General features: G+C 37.1%; 1 protein-coding gene across 1 annotated transcript in view; it reads left to right on the plus strand.

Annotated features, from left to right (window-relative positions):
- Positions 1–18,925, plus strand: part of STK39 (serine/threonine kinase 39) — a 114,323-nt gene that overhangs the window by 90,383 nt on the left and 5,015 nt on the right. Inside the window, exons 14-15 of the mRNA XM_019470900.1 lie at positions 1,556–1,624; positions 17,170–17,234. Of these exons, the coding sequence (XP_019326445.1) occupies positions 1,556–1,624; positions 17,170–17,234 (134 nt within the window). The remainder of the gene's footprint in view (positions 1–1,555; positions 1,625–17,169; positions 17,235–18,925) is intronic.

Consider the following 18,925-nt stretch of genomic DNA (forward strand, 5'->3'; position numbering starts at 1 on the left):
TAGCCATAAAGGTGTATGTGGTGATGGTGGTAATATTTGAGTTCCTTTCCCCTTTGTAATAAAAGAAGTTCTGTTAACAAGTATAAAGTGCACACCATTTTTCAAATGCTGTCTTCCACTGAAAGCTGAGTTGCATTTCTAGCTGTGGTATCATCACCAGAAAGAAATTCTGGCACTGGAACTTTAAACTCTACTGCATGCTTGTAGAACTGTATTGGCTTTCCAGTGCTAAGAGTTGTAAGAACTCTTAAAACTTACTTTTGTTTGAAGAAAACAAAGTATTACTGGGATAAAATGCACAGGAGGCTGATACGTTGAGTAACAAGAAGGTATCATCGTTGTTACATAGTAACCCTTTGAACTATGAACACATTTCATATTTCTCCGAAGTTAGTATTCACTATATTTAGAATAGCCTTCAAAGAGCTTCCACCTAAAAATGAATCCAGATTGGAAGAGGTGTCTCTGTAAATCTTTCATGTGCAGTAGTTCTGTGCATGGATTTACACTCTGTTGTCTACCTACATTTCTCATCGATTTTTGCAATGGGTAATAATGAAAAAGATCTCTTACTTAATTGGGCACAGAGCATCCTGGTTTAGTCATTTGTCAAGAGAGTTACTTAAATACTCTCTAAGCAGTTACATAAGCCATTCAAAAATTCATACGTGGTCAAAAAATAGAGGATACGGCATGGTAAAATACACCAGGACTGTTCCTAGTAGTCAGTCACTGAGGCAGCGAGAAGGTGACTGTGATTTTCATCTTCAGAGCTGTCCAGAAATTGCAGCTAGCTCAGCTATATTGTTTTTCACCTGTGTGTGTTTCTTGAGGAAATGAGGCAACTGTGTAACTACCTCAAAGCATGCGCTCCATGCAGATACTTGGTGTTGAGGCCATATTACAGCTGAGACTTAGCTGGAATTTAGGCTTGTTCCTGCTGTTTCCTGTAAGCCTTCTAAAGTCTTTATCCAGGAGCAAGTACTAGTCACAGGGACTTAGGAATTACCCACTCGGGTTCAGCAATTGATGCAAAATTGATCCAAAGCTCTGAATTTCCTGGGTCACAGTACTTAACAGCTATTTTAAGCCTAAAGCGCAAAATAATGACTGTTCATTTAACTCCTTTGCCCCACTGGTAACACACAAGAAAGCCTATATAGCACGTCTCTGCCTAGATAAGCAGAGTAATGGAGGGGATAAAGAAAACAGTTAAAACACCACCAAAACATAGTTTATTTTCTTGGTTGTGAAGATACTGAATTTGTAAACTGTGTAGGAGTACGTAGTTAGATAATAGAGGAGAAATGGTAGTGGCCAGGAAAGGTCTGTAGGGGGCTTGCAATGAATCAAATCATCGCCTCATGCGATTTGCTGTGCAGAGGCTGATAAGATAATTATCTTTTTTCCTTCTAATTAAAGATAATTTTGAATTCAAGCCTGCCTCCATGGGTGTTTTGGAACTAAAATATATTTTTGTTAAATTGCATTGGATGACTGATAGTTTTTGTTGTTTTTGTGGGCTCTCATACTTATCATTTCACCTTTTGGACAGACACAGCAGATGGCGTTTCTCAGGAGCTGTTCTCTGCAGGCCTGGTTGATGGCCATGATGTAGTTATAGGTAAATTACATTTTTGTTTGCAATTACGCTCTTGTGACAAGTTTGTGTTAAATGGATGTGAAAAGTGTTTTCTCTAATGCTGGTTTTCACAAAATCCTTTTTGTCCTAATTTTGCTTTCATGTATGCATAGTTCAATCAACAAGTCAATTTTGATACCAGCCCAAGGATTGCTTTTGGAAGTCAGAACTCTTTAGTGGTTTGAGAGGGATGATATAATGTAGATCTCTTGTAGGATTATTTACAATTAAATGATTGATCATTTTTGTACGAACTTAATTTTTTTTGTTTAAAAATAAAATGATTTTTCAGTAGGATTTTGCAAAGTGTACTTTGGCAGCTCTGGAGTTAGTAAGTATTCTGCTTGGGTTCATGGAAGTAGAAGCAAGCCAGAGTTCAGGATCTATGGAAATTGCACCTAGAGATATTATTTCTATGGTTAAAAAAAGTTAATCAGAAATGTTTTCTGGCTGCTGAGAGGAAAGATACTTCACTATTTTTCTATTCTGTGCTTCAGTAATTTTTTTTTTTCTTAAATGAAATTCAGTGCCTGGCAAAGATGATTAATTTGGAAGTGCTTATTTCCCTGCAGTTCCTTCTTTTCTTCTGGTTGCTCGAGACCAGTAGATAATATAGTTACCAAAATCAGAGGGGGGCTAGTAGATGCTAAATGTGTGAGAACTGAATCGAGGAATACTAGCAAATCAATTCTGTGTTGTGGTCAAAGTAGTTCTTATCAATTGGTTCAGATATCATTACCAAACTCCTCAATGATATGGAGAGTGTGTTTTACAAATCCGTAAGTTCATGTGACTTGCTTGGAAGATTATCTAAATACATTCTCAGTGCCTTTGTAGGGTGGCTAAAGTATTTCAGAGAGAAGCCAATACTTTTTGCTTTTGTATGTTCAGAATACAGGTTGATTCTAGCTGATCTAAGAAACAAAAGCCCTACCTATGCTTTTAGTTTAATTTCTAAAGAAAAAGTATTTAGGGAAGGTTCGCAGATGGTAAAGGCTAGCAGGCACTCTTCTCTTAAAGTCGCTTCTACTGCGCTGTTACTATAAGGGTTCAGGGGAGAGGATTAGCTTGGCCTTAGTTTGTTGCCTTTTAAACATCCACTATGAAAAATGTCATTACCATACTGCTGATGATGTTTTTGTTAGAATTTTCATTGCCACAAGATACCTTACTTCATTTAGAAATAATAAATAAATAATTTTTTTCTGGCTCAGAGAAGAATTGTTATCTGTTGGCTATCCCACCTGCCTGTGCAGTCAGCTGGCACTCTGTGTTGCACAGAAGTCAGTGTCAGGGCTGGCGATGCTGCGGTGCAAGTCCTGCTGGGACCCAGTCAGACCCCTTTTCCCTTCTTCGCTCTTCCCTTTTCCCTTTGCTGCAAAGTTCTCTTCCAATGTGAAGTGCCAGTACTTCTATGGAAATGGCACCATGAATGGGATTTGTTATCATCTTTCAGCGGGAGTGATGGGGGAAAGGCAAATGAAGATAGATATCCCTCATGGCTTTAGTGGTGGGACTTTGGTCCCACAGCTGAAGCATGCAGAAATTCAGTCTCTATAATATGAATGAAAACGAAGTTCTGAGATAGTCTCATAAAAGTTGTTCCTGTAGTTTCTTTTAATGGATGTTGGAACGTGTAGAGGCTGGGAGAAAAAAGAAAGGTGAAAATACCTGTGCTTATGTTGAACACTTCAAGAAGCAGCACGAATATTTAAATAAGTAAGGTTTTCCCTAGCAGGCTTGGTTAGAGACACTGTCTAGTTAATAATAAAAGTTTAGTTCCTTGCTTAGTTCCTGCTCTGAATTGCATCAGACTTTGATTTTTAGCACTATGTTGATGGTCCTTTCTGTTCTTTCCCGTTTATCTTTTTATTGTGGTATTAAAAAAAAGTAAGGAAATCAAATTTCTGATATATAATGAAAGCATTCAACTTAAATTTAATTTCATTAATTATAATCAGGTTATATGTTCATTTTTCTGTGATGTTGCAACTTACCTCAAGTTCCACAGGCACAAATTCTTGCATGACTTTGTACTATAATTTTCACTTGTGTCTGCTTTACCCATGAAATCGTTCAAGCTTTCATATACGTTTGGACATAGTTATCGTCCTAGAAAATGACTTTAGATTTCATGTTTTACTGAAAGACAAGTTCTGCTAAATGCAATTTTACTTTTAATAAAAAAAAAAAAATTAAAGTTTGACTTAAGTTAGAGTATGTTTGTGACTTGCTTTGGGAAAACTGGCTAAATGTTGTATGGGCATGGAATAAAACAACTTGCATTCAAGCAGATTATTGCAAATTTCAGAATTTCACTGTAGCAGTGCAGTCCTAAGAAATATTTCAGTCCCTTAGTTTAAAGCAGTAGGTCATATAAGAGAGCAGATGGTGCTGAAAATGTAAATCTGCTTACAAAACTAATTTTCTGTGTAAAATGGTTTTGCCACCTTGTTCATGCGAAATTACAGGAAGATTTTAAACCTTTTATAGGAAGAGAGGAATAGTATAGAAGAGCTTGGTTAACCTTCTTCACCAGAAGAACCGATTCCATTAGCTTCCAGATTGAAAGCAGCTGATAAATTACCTTTCACTTTTCAGCTGAAGCATGCAGAAATTCAGCCTCTATAATATGAATGAAAACGAAGTTCTGAGATAGTCTCATAAAAGTTGTTCCTGTAGTTTCTTTTAATGAATGTTGGAACGTGTAGAGGCTGGGAGAAAAAAGAAAGGTGAAAATACCTGTGCTTATGGTGAACTCAACAATTTGTTGGCATAACAGCTGATTTTCTGAAAGGACACTTGAATAGGAGTCAGCAAAAGCTGTTGCGGAAAATATGGCCGTGGCATACGTGAGTTGAAGCTGTTAGTGGGGATCAGCTGATGTGTAAGTTCTATAGAATTTGCTGCTAAGCATCAACACGCTTCAGCTTTTGAGTCTTGCTGGATTTGCTTCACTTAACACAGGCTTCCCAGGAAGATTTCCATTCTGATAAGCAATGAGTTCAGCTACCTGTTCTGCAGAGAAGCAAAAATCCCATCTTGCATGTTCAGTTCTGGCTACAATTGACAGGTTTCTGTTCTTACTGACAGTAGCATTATTTCACAGGAGGTCCCTAGAACAAGGCACTGAGTGCAGAGAATTTTGTTTAAAAGCAGACTAGAGTTTGTGTTTGCAGAGGGGGATGAATCTTGGAGCTTATATGTAGGCATTGGTATCTGGCTGATGAGGTATTTTTATGCAGTACCGAAATAACTATGTTAAATCATATGAAAGATCTGGAATATTTTCAAAATACATTTTGAGATGAAATATGTCTCTGTGTGTATGCGCAATATATGTATATTAGCTAGTAAACATTCATCTAGTAATGCTTTATTATATTTCTGATACCATAAAGGAAACTCCAATCATATCAACAGTCAGTTCTGTTGAAAATCATAGTTGCAATCCTACTTCACTGTATACAATGTGCATATAATTTCAGTGAAGTCTTAGGCTATAGTTAATCTTCTAGAGGCCTTGCTTAAATTTCAGAACAGGTAAAGGTGTATTTACAGTTGTTAAATTGCGGTATATAAAAAAAAAGAAATATTTACCTTCCTGAATACTGCTTAAATAAAAGCCTTTATCTATGCCATCAAGAAATGTGCAGATGCCCTTTACTATATTAATGTACCTTTATTTTAGGTATTTTTGTCAAAAAGTATTTGTGAATACCTTGAGCATCATGGAAGATGTACCTTCATTTTTAAATACACCAGACATTAACTACTGGTAAATGGAGATCTGGTTTTGGTGTTGGAGCTAGACCCAGGTATCCACTTAGTAACCAGAGGAACAGCTTTTAGTCAGTCCAAACAAAAGCTTCCTGCTTAAATGCCTAATGCGTTTAGAAGAACCAGCTGAATACCCAATAGGTCATATTTTGAAATGAGATCATATTTTGAAAGTAGTAAGCTTTTTCATCGACATCTTGAATATTTTTTAGCAGTGTGAATACAGTAGGTGCCCATAATAGTTTGACTAAGGGTTTTGGGGTTGTTGAATGGGGGGGTGGGGTTGGTTTGGTGCAATTACTGTGGTAAGTACACAGGACTTAAATTGGCATCTAGAATAAAAAAAAATCATGGCTGTGAATGGGTTATTTGGCCATGAGTGCAGAGAACATGTATCTGACCAAATCCACAATGACATTATTTCAAGGGATGTTAAACAGTAAGTAATACATACAGTTCCCACTTAATCACAGTATTAAAGCATTTGAAATTGAAACAGCTGTCTTACAGTATAATGTCTGCTGATGCAGAAGGCACTTTTCTAGTAAAATGGAAAGATGAAAAAGCAGAAGCCCAGTTTGTTAGAATACTGTCTGTAACAACATCTTAACTCATAGCGGCACTGATAATCCAATTCATAGAAAAGCCACAGAGTTACACAGTGAATATCCTTTTGCTTTCCTTGGTTTTGCTCTGCATTTGCTTATACCTAGTTTACTTTGCTGTCTTGTTAGATTAATCATCTCTGAAGCTGAATGAAGTGATGCCTTTTGTTCAACTAATTCTGGCTTACCATCTTACTGTAATGAGAAAATGGGATAGCGCTGCACGAGTAGAAAACATATTGCATTAATTTATGTCCTCAAAGAGCAGTAATGTTGCTATGGGTAGGTGACTTGGATAGCACTTCCATTTGAAGGCAGCATAGGTTTGTCATTTAATATCAGTAATATTTTGAGAGGCACTGATTTTTGTAATCTTTGAGGGAATTTGTTAGAAGTTTTGTTTCTTCTTCTGTCTGTTTATTCTTGTGGTTCAAACTGAGTGAAATAACTGAATTTTTACTTAAGTGTATCACGTTTTTATATGTTCCTAAGCTCAATGTACCCATAAATTTTCTAATGAGAAAATGCCTTTATAGACCCTAACAATTAATTTCAAACGATAGACTAAATACTTTGTGTTTACTTTGTAATGTATTAAAACCTGACTGTATTTTAAGGCATTTTGTAGAAACTCTTGTGCCTTCAACATGTGCACATAACTCTGTATCTCTTTAGCAAGATAATGCACATGCATTACAGTAGGAGAATATCTCTAAAATCCCCAGGGTTTAACTAAGGACTTAAATATTTCAACACATCTGGCTCATTTAGAGCTAATGCATTGAAGGGTGACTCATAATGACTAGACTGCCGGGAGTTCTGGAAGCATGAGGTACACCCGTAGGTAATCAAGCTTTGCATCTAATTGCGCCTTCAAAGTTATTTTAGCTGTATGTGTTGTACATAAAAAGGTGCACTTGAGAAAGTATATTGTGTGAAACTGGCTCGTTTCATGCAAGTTCCCACCTTGCTGAATTTTCAGTGTGGTGGAAACTCAGAGGTTCAAGGTGAAAAAAACAATATTGTGTTAGGTGAATAATCACCGCTGTTGTAATTATGGTTGTGGCAGAACTATAAATACGTGATGTAAGAAATTCTCCAAGTGTGCAAATTATTCTCTACACATATATGAGTATTCATGTATCATAGTAAATGTGCTTATCTTATAGCCATGATCAAGTAAATAATAATTTTTAGTTACTTTAAGAAAAAAAAAGGTGGAATTGGTAGTTGCCTTCAAAGAAAGTTGCTTTTTTCACTATGCAGTCCACCAGTTCCTACTTAACTGTGTAAATGAGAAATAAATCCATCTGTTTATTAGTGGGATTAGTTTGGGTTTCGCCTGATACAGTAGGTGACAAACTCTTAGGCCTGAAGTATATTTCCTGCCCTCATAGGTCTGACTTGTAGCTTTGAGGTCTTTCCTTTCTAGTTTAAAAAAAAAAAAACAAACAACCTGTGAATTTGAATCAGAAATTGCAAAGACAGCAATGTAAGTAACATTCCTCTTTTCAATAGTGGTGTGGTTTAACCAGGCAGGCAGCTAAACACCACACAGCCATTTGCTCACTCCCCCCTCCAGTGGGATGGGGGAGAGAATCGGGGGGGAGGGGAAGTAAAATTCATGGGTTGAGATAGACAGTTTAATAGAACAGAAAAGGAAGGGGGGAAAAAAAATAATTATGATAAAAGAATATACCAAACAAGCGATGCACAATGCAGTTTCTCACCACCTGCTGACCGATGCTCAGCCAGTCCCCAAGCAGCGGTTGCCACCCCCCGGCCAACTCCCCCCAGTTTATATACTGAGCATGACGTCACATGGTATGGAATGTCCTTTCGGCCAGTTTGGGTCAGCTGTCCTGGCTGTGCCCCCTCCCAGCTTCTCGCTGGCAGGGCATGAGGAGCTGAAAAGACCTTGACTAGTGTAAGCACCACTTAGCAACAACTAAAACATCGGTGTGTTATCAACATTATTCTCATACTGAATCCAGAACACAGCACTGTACCAGGTACTAGGAAGAAAATTAACTCTATCCCAGCTGAAATCAGGACAAATAGTAATTTAGTTGCTGTTATTTGTTTCCTTGGCATTCACTTCTCTGCAAGTGGTTAGTATGTCAAAATAAGGGTTTACTGAAGTTCTTCAAACTAGAGGTAGTCTATATCAGAACCTAACTCCTGCACATCAGGGAGTCTTTTCTAAATATATTTTTCCTTGTTTCAAGTTTCAGATATAAGGTATTGAAGTAGCCTGGCTGCTATTTCATCTTCTTAATAGTGTTGTCAGAACAATATCTATAATTCATAGCAGAACTCGGGACAGGAGGAGTTGTGAAGATCTGATGGGGAGAGGAGATTACCAAGTAATAATACGTGTAGCAGGATGTGACCTGCCTTATTTCTGCATAGACCTACATTTCAACTCTAATCCAGCATGATGAAGGTATTTGTTAGAGCCATCTTCAATATCTTGATGACTATCAAACTGTTGTCAAAACCGTTGTCTGAAAGCTAGCACTTGCTTTCTACATTGTCACTGGCAAACGATTTTTTTCAACCTTGTACTCTGACTCATTCTTTTGTATAGAGAATTTGAGCACAGTTTACTGTAATATCTCAGGTTTGTTAAATATCCCTACTAGCAATGTTGGGCAGCAGGTCTAAATTTTTATTTTAAATGTTCATTTGAGACTAGACTGTGAGGTTTAGAACGCTCAGGATCATCAAAATGCTTTTCTCAAAATGAAGGGGAAATTGTGAAGTCTGTATATACTCCTCCCTCATCTTCCTGGATAATCTACCCCATTAGACACATGCAGAATCAAGCTCTGAAATAGATAAGCATTTCAGTGTCCAAATATATTCTACTTACCTTTTTATAACACTTTGTTTTAAATGTGCGGTGGTTTGCCTAAGTGTTCCTCTCACACTCTGGGGGGGGGGGAAATCAATCTGAAATATCAACCTTCTATTTTTTCATAAGTTTCTGGGAAAAGGTACAATTTGCCAGTTAAAATTTGCCAGTTCTATTAATACTTTAATCAATAAAAACAGTTATAACAATTTCAGTCGTCTTTTTTTTTTTCCTCCCTCACAGATTGTAGACTGTAAAAATTTACTTTTGGGTCAGATATCCATACTAAATAATTGAGAATTTGGGAGTTTAATAATGTGTTATTGGAATTGAAATAGGTAGATTTCTAGCACTAACTTATTTCATTTTTTTATTTTGATACAGTGCTCCTGTTTCATAAAATATACTGCTTCTGTTGGGTGGGAATTTTTCCATCATCTACCTAAAGAAAAATGAAATCTTGTGTATTACACTATCAGTCCTCGGTTTTCCAATTTTTGTCTGTGACCCAAGGGTATTAATACCCCATGTTAATGGATCTTAATGTGAAGTCATTTGAGGTCTACTATTATTCCATAAACTCTTTTATTTTTTCAGTTTGAGCAAGGATAAATATTTAAAGTCTTTATTTGTCTGTAGAGGTCAATTAGGAATATATGTTCCTGATGGCTCTTCCATGTCTTTGCCTGATCCCCTCTTGAATAACATAGCATAACTGGTTAGTTGTTAAAGCTTTGGTCCCGCTCCCCGCCCTTTTTTAGGACAAGATACCCTGATGCCGAACTACTAGTTAATGTCCTTAAAAATGTCTAAAAAGATGTGAACTAGCCTAAACCTTGGTTGTCTGTATAGAATAAATGAATTAATACCTAAGTTAAATCAGCACAGATTTTGGTACTCAATAGGGGTAGCACAACCCGGGCCTATGAGTATTCTGTGCATAATTTGAAGTATTGCTTGCCTCCTTTCTTCACTATTGCTGTATGTTGGGCCATTCTTCAGGAGGTGAGGGTAGTTTTATTTGGTACAGTTCTTCCTCATGCCTGGTACTTTATACACACATGAAACAGCATACATTCCTGGGTTTACCATGTTTACAATATTGGGGATCAGAACCCATATGAACCACAGGGCTCAAGTGGTTTTAATAATTGTTTTAAGCTGTGGGAATTGGACTGTGAAACTGTAGTCCTGTTCATAAGGATGCTGTAGGAGACATTTTTCAGTCTCCCAGTGTTCCTTTCAAGGGAGAACTGTTTTGGCCTTCTGTTGTTCTCTAGCTGTTCTCTTTAAGCTGTGTTTTCTGATTGTGAGGCTGCAAATCAAGCTGTTGGATATTAAAGTATCAAATGTTGAAATGGAGATAGTTTCCACTGTCTTTATCTGTATCTACTGTTTCAGCAATGTACTCTGAGAATTCAGACAAATTTGTGAGCCTTAATCTCCCTCTGATAAATTCCTAATGACAGCCTCTTCATAAATAATACATTTCTAAATCTTTTTAATGTTTCTGCCTTATCAGTGTCCAATAGCTTCCTCAGAACAGAAGCCAGGCTTGCTGTTGATCTTTCTATTTTCTTTTATTTCTTTCTTATAAGAACATGTCTAGCCCCTTGCAGTCCTCTAGCAATAAACACTTGTTAGTTAGCTGTCACAGATCTCAAAATGCTTTAATATTTCCCTTGCTACTGTTCTCAAGCAACATAAACAAAAGGGATTTTATGACTAGCATTGTGAATGGGTGAACTAATGGAATCGCGCTGCACTTAAAAGACCTTTTTGACCTCTCTTTGAAAAGCCTTTTAATCTTTCATGCAGGCAGTTCATGAGCTATGAGATGATAATAAGAAAGTAAGGGATCTGGAGGAATTGTTACCAAAAGCACTAAAGGCTCATTGCTTTGATTCTTTGCATAATATACTATAATCCAGTGCTAGCTAGGTTTTAAAACTTAGTTTTGATTTTGTTATGAACTTGCAAATGCATGAAAACCACTGTAGTGTGAAATATAAATGAATGTATATATTGCAATGAACCTCTTGCAATATGTGAAACCACCTCAAGAGTGTGTATAATGAACTCAGCCCTTTGGAGGAAAGCCCTACCAGTGGCTGAATTTTCAGGAGTGATAATTCCATTGAAAAGTATTCCCTGTCACTCAGGCATCCTGCTTCCTAAGACCCATACAGCAGAATACAGCATTAATCCTCAAATCAGCAGACTCCCAAGGCAGTTAATTATGTAGAACTCCCTGTATGAGATGAAAATGGCAAAATAACTGCCTGCAGTTGGGGAAGAGGTAATGTTTGAAACAATCAGCAGGAAAGCAAATAAACTTGTGGATCTTTTGAGTTTGGCCTAACAGCAATACCGTTGATGAAGTAGGGAGCAGTTGAAGCTGGCTATTTCTTACAGACTGAGTTTTGGACTACATAAAAATTATTTCACTTTTCACTTATTAAAAATATTTTTCATTTTCTCAGAGCTTATAATTTTTCAGGGTTTTTTGTGACAGTAATTTTGTGCCTGGATAATGTTTTCCCTTTCCTCATATCTGAATTTCAGGACTACAATATGCAATAGCTTTGCAAACTGTTGAACCTAAGCATACTGTCAGAGTTTCCCCATCCACTCTTTTCAAAATGGAAAAGCAGATGAATTGCTATTCTTTTGAGAGCACCCCAGAAATATCATCTCAAGCTTTAGATTCTGCTTGTGTCTGTGTTTATGCCAGATGGCTCTGGCTCAGTTGGCTGGGTCGGCATTGTACTGGAAATAGTTCTACTGTGCTTCATATAGCTTTATTTACTGTCTCATTAATTTTAACTTTTCCAGAAGTTTTCCCTATTCAGAAGCCATTAGGGTTAGGTTTCATGCTGTGTTAAGAATTTTAAATAGCCAGGCAGAGTCCTGTCACATTACAGGAGCAAAACAACTATTTGAGACTGCCCAAAGTATGGTTATTCTCCTATATTTATTTGTGATCTTGAAGATGGCCTTTTTTGTTCAGTTACCTCAGCTTATATTGATCACTTATTTAAAAATTATAACTGATGTGCTTGGCCAAAATTGTCATATATCAAAGAGTGATTTGTAGTATATTCTACATAAATATGCATGCTAGAGGACTGTAGTTATGTGGGGGGGTGTTATTTATTACATCTGCAATTAGCAGCCTGTGTTGTGTATATTTATATGCTGGGTTTGACCTTTTATCCTATTGCATGTTCCGCAAGTGCAGACGCTTATTTTGACAGAGTGGCACAACCATTTGTCACTGAGCAAAACCTGCAAAAGAACCTGGAATGATTTGTGGTATGTAGGTTGATTATATGTCCTTCAGAAGCCTTCTGAAGAAAGCAGAATGGCACCTCATTTATTGTTGTAAGCAACAAAAAGCCTATTGTGCTAACTGCTGCTAACGTTTGAAGAGGGCTTTTGCTCCAATGCATGATTAGAAGTATACTCTATTTACTTGAGGTTACTGCTGGCAAAGGTTTTGCCATCACCACTTAATTTTTTCCTGCAGTTATCTTGTTCATGTTTCTTCTTCTGACTTTTATAGGAGCATGGCCATAACATCTTGAGAAAACACTCTGGAAAATAAAGTTGAGTCTAGTATATCCAGGCCTTGTAGAAACAGTGAATTCCCAACAGGATTTGAAATTGTCAATTAGTGCTGCTTGCAGGCAAACTAATCTACTATGAATTTCAGAAGTACAACATCCAAGGCATGACTTCAGAGTACTTCAAAGAAAAATGGCTTTGTCAATAGGAACTGTAGTATACTTAACTTAGAGATAAGGTGTAAAGTAGAATCCAAAGACATACTTTACAATGCTCTCCGTTTTTCCAAATAATTTAAGTATCGGTGGAGAGAACAATTCCTACCTCCCTAGCAACTTCTAATGTGAAACTCCTTTTCATTTGAGGGAAAGCATTACTGTATTAAATTGACTTTGTTCACTGACTTGCAATAGAAAAATTGTTGGGAGCGTGGGGGAGGGAAAGTTGGTGAGAGTGTGATGGTTATTTTCCTCCCTAGTGTTTGCAGATGTGGTTGGGTTCATCTGCATTTAGAAACTTTAGGCTCATTTTTTGTATTTTAAGCCAAATTAAAACTTTCTACGTGAACTGTACTAGGAGGGTTAGTGAGTCTCGACCAAGTAAATAATTCTCCTTATGAAAAGAGCCTAAATTTAGTAGCTGGGTGAGATGTTCATCAGTAAAGCCTAAAGCAGTTCCACTTAAAAGTAATTGTTTTTCTTTCTTGCCTGATGCAATCAGTAATTCTGAATAGGGCTGAACAGTAGCAGCAACTGCTTGTATGTGAGAACATTGTTTACTGGAGCGTATGTCTGGCATGAATTTCTCGGTGTCTTTCAGGAGACTTTGCATAGTTAGTGGTCCAAACTGTGTAGATTTAGTAATAGTCCTAAATTTGTAGAAGTATATTCGTAAGACTGGTAAGTCAGTTATATTTAATGTAATGGATAGCTTAATTTAATTGCATTTAAAGTAGGATGAGTATTCCACTACTTGTAATTTTGAGGATGACTTTACCATAGTTAAGATGGGATCCCCAAACTTTCTGGAGAAATAACTGGAAGGCACTACAAGCTGGCTTTCAGAAAGGACTTTCAACTGCTTGGATGGCTTCCGCTGCCTGTGCTGCAGGCTCTGTTTCTAAAGGAAGTTAACTAGAGATGCCATGGACACCTGCAGTTCATGGGTTACTGCTCTTTTTCCTAGCTGACTATATCAGGCCCCAAAAGATTCCAGTTACCAGTTGAGCCCAGATCTTCAAGGTGTTTAGGTGCAGAGATACATGCCCAGTGCTATGTACTTATTGAGGTCCTAGAACCTTTGGCTTGCACCGAAGTGAAAAGGATAGTGATTGCCTCATCCCTAAAAAAAAAAAAACAAACATATTTTAAGTAGTTTCCTGAAATGCAGACTTAGGTATCCAAATTCAGAGAGTTGCCTTTTAATTGTTGGCCTTGCAGTCTAAATAAGGAGAAGACCTAGCAGAACAAAAGCAAGGAATTAGAAAAATGAAAAAGATACCAACAGGACTGTATGGTTTTGCTAGTTAATTACGTGCACATACCTGATTCTTAGTTGATGTTAATTACTTATGCTTTCAGATGTTGCAGAAAGAGCAGGCCTTTGGGGGGTTTCACATTCACGGTGGCTTGATTGAATGGGATTAATGACGTTATTTTGGCAAAATCATTTTTATTGCCATTCTGTAAAGACCAAAAAATGTAAAACACAGAGTACCAAAAGTCACAGGTGAAACACTAGTTTTACTTGAAAAATGCTGAATGTATATAATTGAAATTGAAAAGATTTTTCAATTTCACCTGTAGGAAACTCCAGGTGTGACTTTTTTATGTAAACTTGTATTCTAATATTATGGACTCTGCGCAGGTCTGCTTTCTCATTTTCAAGCACAGCTTGAAAAAATCTGGCATTACTCTCTTAAACCCTCCTAATCTTCTGTTTGATTAAACATGTCCCACTCTAGTTATGGCCCATCAGAGAAGCAAAAATAAAGCATATTTCATATGCTTGCTTCAGATGTTTCTCTAGCATTTTATATGTAAAAGTTTTTGGCTTGTGTTCATTTTAAAAGTAAAGACTATGAACAAATAAAACTGTGTCCCTGTAGCCTTTTAATAAGCACTGTTCTTTGAAAAGCAGTTTTCTTGAAGAATGATATCCATCTAAAATATCACTCTGTTACAGTATTTAATTAACAAAAAAAAAGTAATTAGAATTAACTATTTACATATATTGCTAGTTATCTTTTGCTGTTTTTGCTTTGAAAATTTTAATTTCTTCCCTGGCAAAGAATCAGCAGGAAGGTTAGCATTTTTTAAGATTTTGATACTACGTGTGAAGTCCTCAGTGCTGCTTTCCACCATATGATAGTTCATTAAAACACTTGCTGATAATGGGCTGCTGTTTGCAAGTGCAGGAATAGTAACTTTGCCAGTAATTTTGCCTATGGGCAGCTGGAAGTTTTTGCATTCAGGTGAAATAGCCAAGCAGCACGCTGACTTGCCTTAGTCGTTCTACAGCTGCTCAACATTAAATGAAAGGCTGCCCCTCCTGAAGACGAGCATGCATTTGAAGCACATCTTTTTGTAACATTTTGTAATAGGTGAAGTTAGAAATCTTTGGATTTAGGACCCAACTCCTGTCTGGTTTTGTAGCACTGTATCTCCATTTCAGTGAAGCCAGCTAACACTAGCTGGAGAATTTGCTCTTTCTTTTTTATTTTTTTTAAGACCTGTTTTATGGGGATTTGGATAAGCCAGAGCTGCTCTTGAGTGCGTGATCCTATTTTATAGATTTTTAAGACATAAAAAATTGAAGCAATTCTATCCTGGCTTCAGGAGCTGTGAGGCTGAATACTCCTTTTTGCCTGCATATGAGGTTCTAAGTATTAATTGTAATGAAAAGCATTATCTGTATTTGCATGTATTTTATCAGGTAGGAGGTATTGCAATAAAATTGACTTACTGATTGTGGAAGTGAATTGTGTGATTAAAAACTGTTTGTAATGACTAGAATAAAGAAGATGATGAATAATGAAGCTTTAAAAATGGAAAGACTTTCTGTTGTAGTGCCTGTAGTTGAGTTCATTTAACTGTGAAAGTTAATTCTTTTGTTTCCAAAAAGTGTTCTCTACAAAACGTACCATGTGCTTGCTTTTAAGGCTTGTTTTTAGTTTCAAACACCCTTTCGTCCCTGGTCAAATTTGTTACAGGTATATAAACAATCCTTGGTGTCATTTCAGTGGTATAAAGAAAATGAGACCACAAAAAATTTAATTTACATTTAACAGTAGTAGATTGGCCTAACTGTTTAGTTCTCTAATTCCCTTGCCAAATACTGTACTTCCCCCTGCGAGGCCAATTTCTGTTACTACACAGTGAATCATATATGATCAGGCATGGTAGGAGTGAAAATTTTATCGTGATGTTAGAAGATGGAGGAAGTAGGAACCTGAGTTTGTAGCAGTAGGACATTCAACATGCAAATGTTTGCTGTATATCTTCCACCTTATGCAGTCTGTGGAAAGTATTATTTATGGAGAACATCTGGTTTCTTGCTTCTCTGCTTTATGGTACTTACCTACTCGGTGTACTAAGAAATGTCTGCTACTTAATACCTGTTTGTTTCCTTCTTAAAATCTTGTCTGAACAGCTCTGCCAAGTGTGGAGTCTTTATCTCATGCTGATGTCCTGTTGATGACATCTTGTGCTCCTAAGTCAGTCTTGAATAAAAGCTCTCAATGATTCAGTCTGAGTTAGCTCAGGATCTATGGCTGTGCAAAGCTGGGGAGCAAGTTTAGTAAACGTACGAAGCTGAAAGCAGCCAATTTTTTGGTCAAGATTAATGGTAGCAATATTGTAAAAAATAGACCAATTAAAAGTGTGACTTAGGTGTTTTGATAGAAAAAGGGGTTTATTCTTTTCCTGCCTTCTCCTCTGTTTTCAAGGAGTAAATTATTCCCTTCCTGCTACTTCTGTTACGGCATACAGCTTCCTTCCCTGGACACTTGGGCTCTGTAGATCTAGTTAAACTGTTTATTGCTGTTACATCACAAATCTCGGTCGTGCTTACTGAGAGAGTAGTTTGAAGATCAGCTCATTTTATATCACTCTTATTTTTGCTCATTTTTCTTTTGGTAGTGAGTTGTAACAGATCACCAAGAGTCTGTGTGGGTACTAATGCCAACCCAAAAAAGGGACAGAAGCACACACACAAAGCCAGGAGAAACAGAAGTTAGAGGGGACAGTGAGCTCAGACTTCTCCTAGAAACTTGTGCTGATGATGGCCCTGGCTATAGTAGGAACATGATATAAATCCTGACAGCCATCAGCTTATCCTTGGCTGCATGATTCTCCCATTTTCCTTGCACTTGCATTTGTGTGATTGTTAATTGTTTGTGGAATAGACTAAGCTGAAAATTAGTAGTTATTTTTTTCTGTGATTTGGTTTTCAGTCAGATTTTTGCCCTGAATCAGTTCACATAGTCACAAATTACCAGTGACTGCAAAAGAAAGGAGGCAGGATTTATGGCAGCCCAACTGCCCTCTGACTTTCAAACAACAGCTAGAGTGATTAAATGATTTATTATTAAATAATAAAGTGGTAATTTACAGACATGTATGTGTGTAGAATTAAGTAGAACATTCAACATGAGGCTTGATGTCATGTTGAATGCAATTTTCTGTAAATCATATCTTTTTCATACTTTTATTTTACAGTTGCTGCTAACTTACAGAAGATAGTAGATGATCCAAAGGCCTTGAAAACATTGACTTTTAAGTTGGTAAGTAAAAACATGAAGGGAAGAAACAAACTAATTATCACGGTATTCACACAGAGTCTGGACTTTCTCATTTACAGCTATTTTGCTGAATAAATGTGTTGACAGATAAGATGATTGAAATTGCCATGTGTGAGAGAAAAAAACTAAACCCTATTTTGACAGGACATTAGGGATATGTACAGTTACACAGCTCCATAAGTGTGCAGGGAGAAGGAGGTTCATTCACGTGAGTTCTGAGGAAGTTCGAGGTTTAGGTGAGAAATTGCAGGGAGAAAACCCCTGGGAGGAATTGCAGAAACAAGTAAAGCAGAGAAATCTGCAGTTGTTGGGTAACTCCCCTCCATGCCCACTCCCTCAGCTCTGCCCTGACTGAAGTGTCCTCTGCTAATGGACATTTTGTTCCAACCCATTTTTGCCAACACCTGCCACCATTTTTCTTGAATGCAGGTCGCCCTCTCCACTGCTTACTTCTCCTTAGTTCTTCCCTTCAACCTTCTTTCAGTTGACCATCTACACTTGCAAGTTGATCTTGCTCCCACTGTATTTCATTACTGTGTCTCCCTCCCCACCTCTTTCTGTCTTCTGTATATACAGAAGACCCTGGTTTGCGCCTGGCACTGTTTTCTGTGCTGCGTTTTGTGCCCTGGACCATGGGTCCTAATTTTGGTCGATTTTGATGCTATCATGATAGATCTAATTTAATATTAATAACTTTACATTGAAAAAACTTAATTCAGAATTGATGTGCTGTATTTGTTTTTATTTCTTGCTAAAATTAAGTTGAAAAATTTACATACCCAAAACTATTGAATGATTAGCTATGTAAATACCAAACTCTTACCAATTATCTTTCAGCACCCCTTGCTGAGAGTGACTCAGCTGCGTATGAAAGACTAGACTGAATGTCTGTTAGATAAGTAGGTCTCCAGAATCACAGCTTTAGAGAGCCATTTTTAGAGAGTAGCTAATGATAATGTATTAATTCAGGATTGTTCTTCCATGTCACTTTTTAAAAATAGAGAGAGCCATTTAGAGAGTAGCTAATGATAATGTATTAATTCAGGATTGTTCTTCCATGTCACTTTTTAAAAATAGATGAGTAGTTTTAATTGACCAAATCATTTGGACTCATTTTTCCTCTACAGTCCAGTAAAATCACCAGAACTTACATGTTTCTTTTGAGAAGGGCTTGGGGTGGGGGAATAAGGATATATAACTCAAATTGTTTTGCTTCTGTGGCCCTTACTATCTAAATACAGCTTAAAGGCTGATGCTTCTCTTTTTGCAGCTGATCTGGGTTCTTGCTGTCTAAACAGCTGACTTAGCTTTATTGTGTAGTCAATGGCATCTCACCAAGAGCATTTAGATACACAGATATTTCGGAGGTTCTGTAGAAGTCTGGGTTTCTAGTTCACACACTTAAAATAGAGGCTTGAGATTCCAAAACGTAATATCCCATAGTAGCCAGTTAATGTTTATATATGTTGAAAACAAATCCACTTGAAAATTTAGGTTGGGGTATTTCTGTGATTCATAGAATCATAGAATCATTGAGGACAAATCCACGAAAATTTAGGTTGGGGTATTTCTGTGATTCATAGAATCATAGAATCATTGAGGTTGGAAAAGCTCTAAGATCATCGAGTCCAACCGTCGACCCAACACCACCATGCCCACTAAACCATGTCTCT

The sequence above is a fragment of the Aptenodytes forsteri genome, unplaced genomic scaffold (assembly GCF_000699145.1).
Source record: "Aptenodytes forsteri isolate BGI_AS27 unplaced genomic scaffold, ASM69914v1 Scaffold255, whole genome shotgun sequence".
NCBI lineage: Eukaryota > Metazoa > Chordata > Aves > Sphenisciformes > Spheniscidae > Aptenodytes > Aptenodytes forsteri.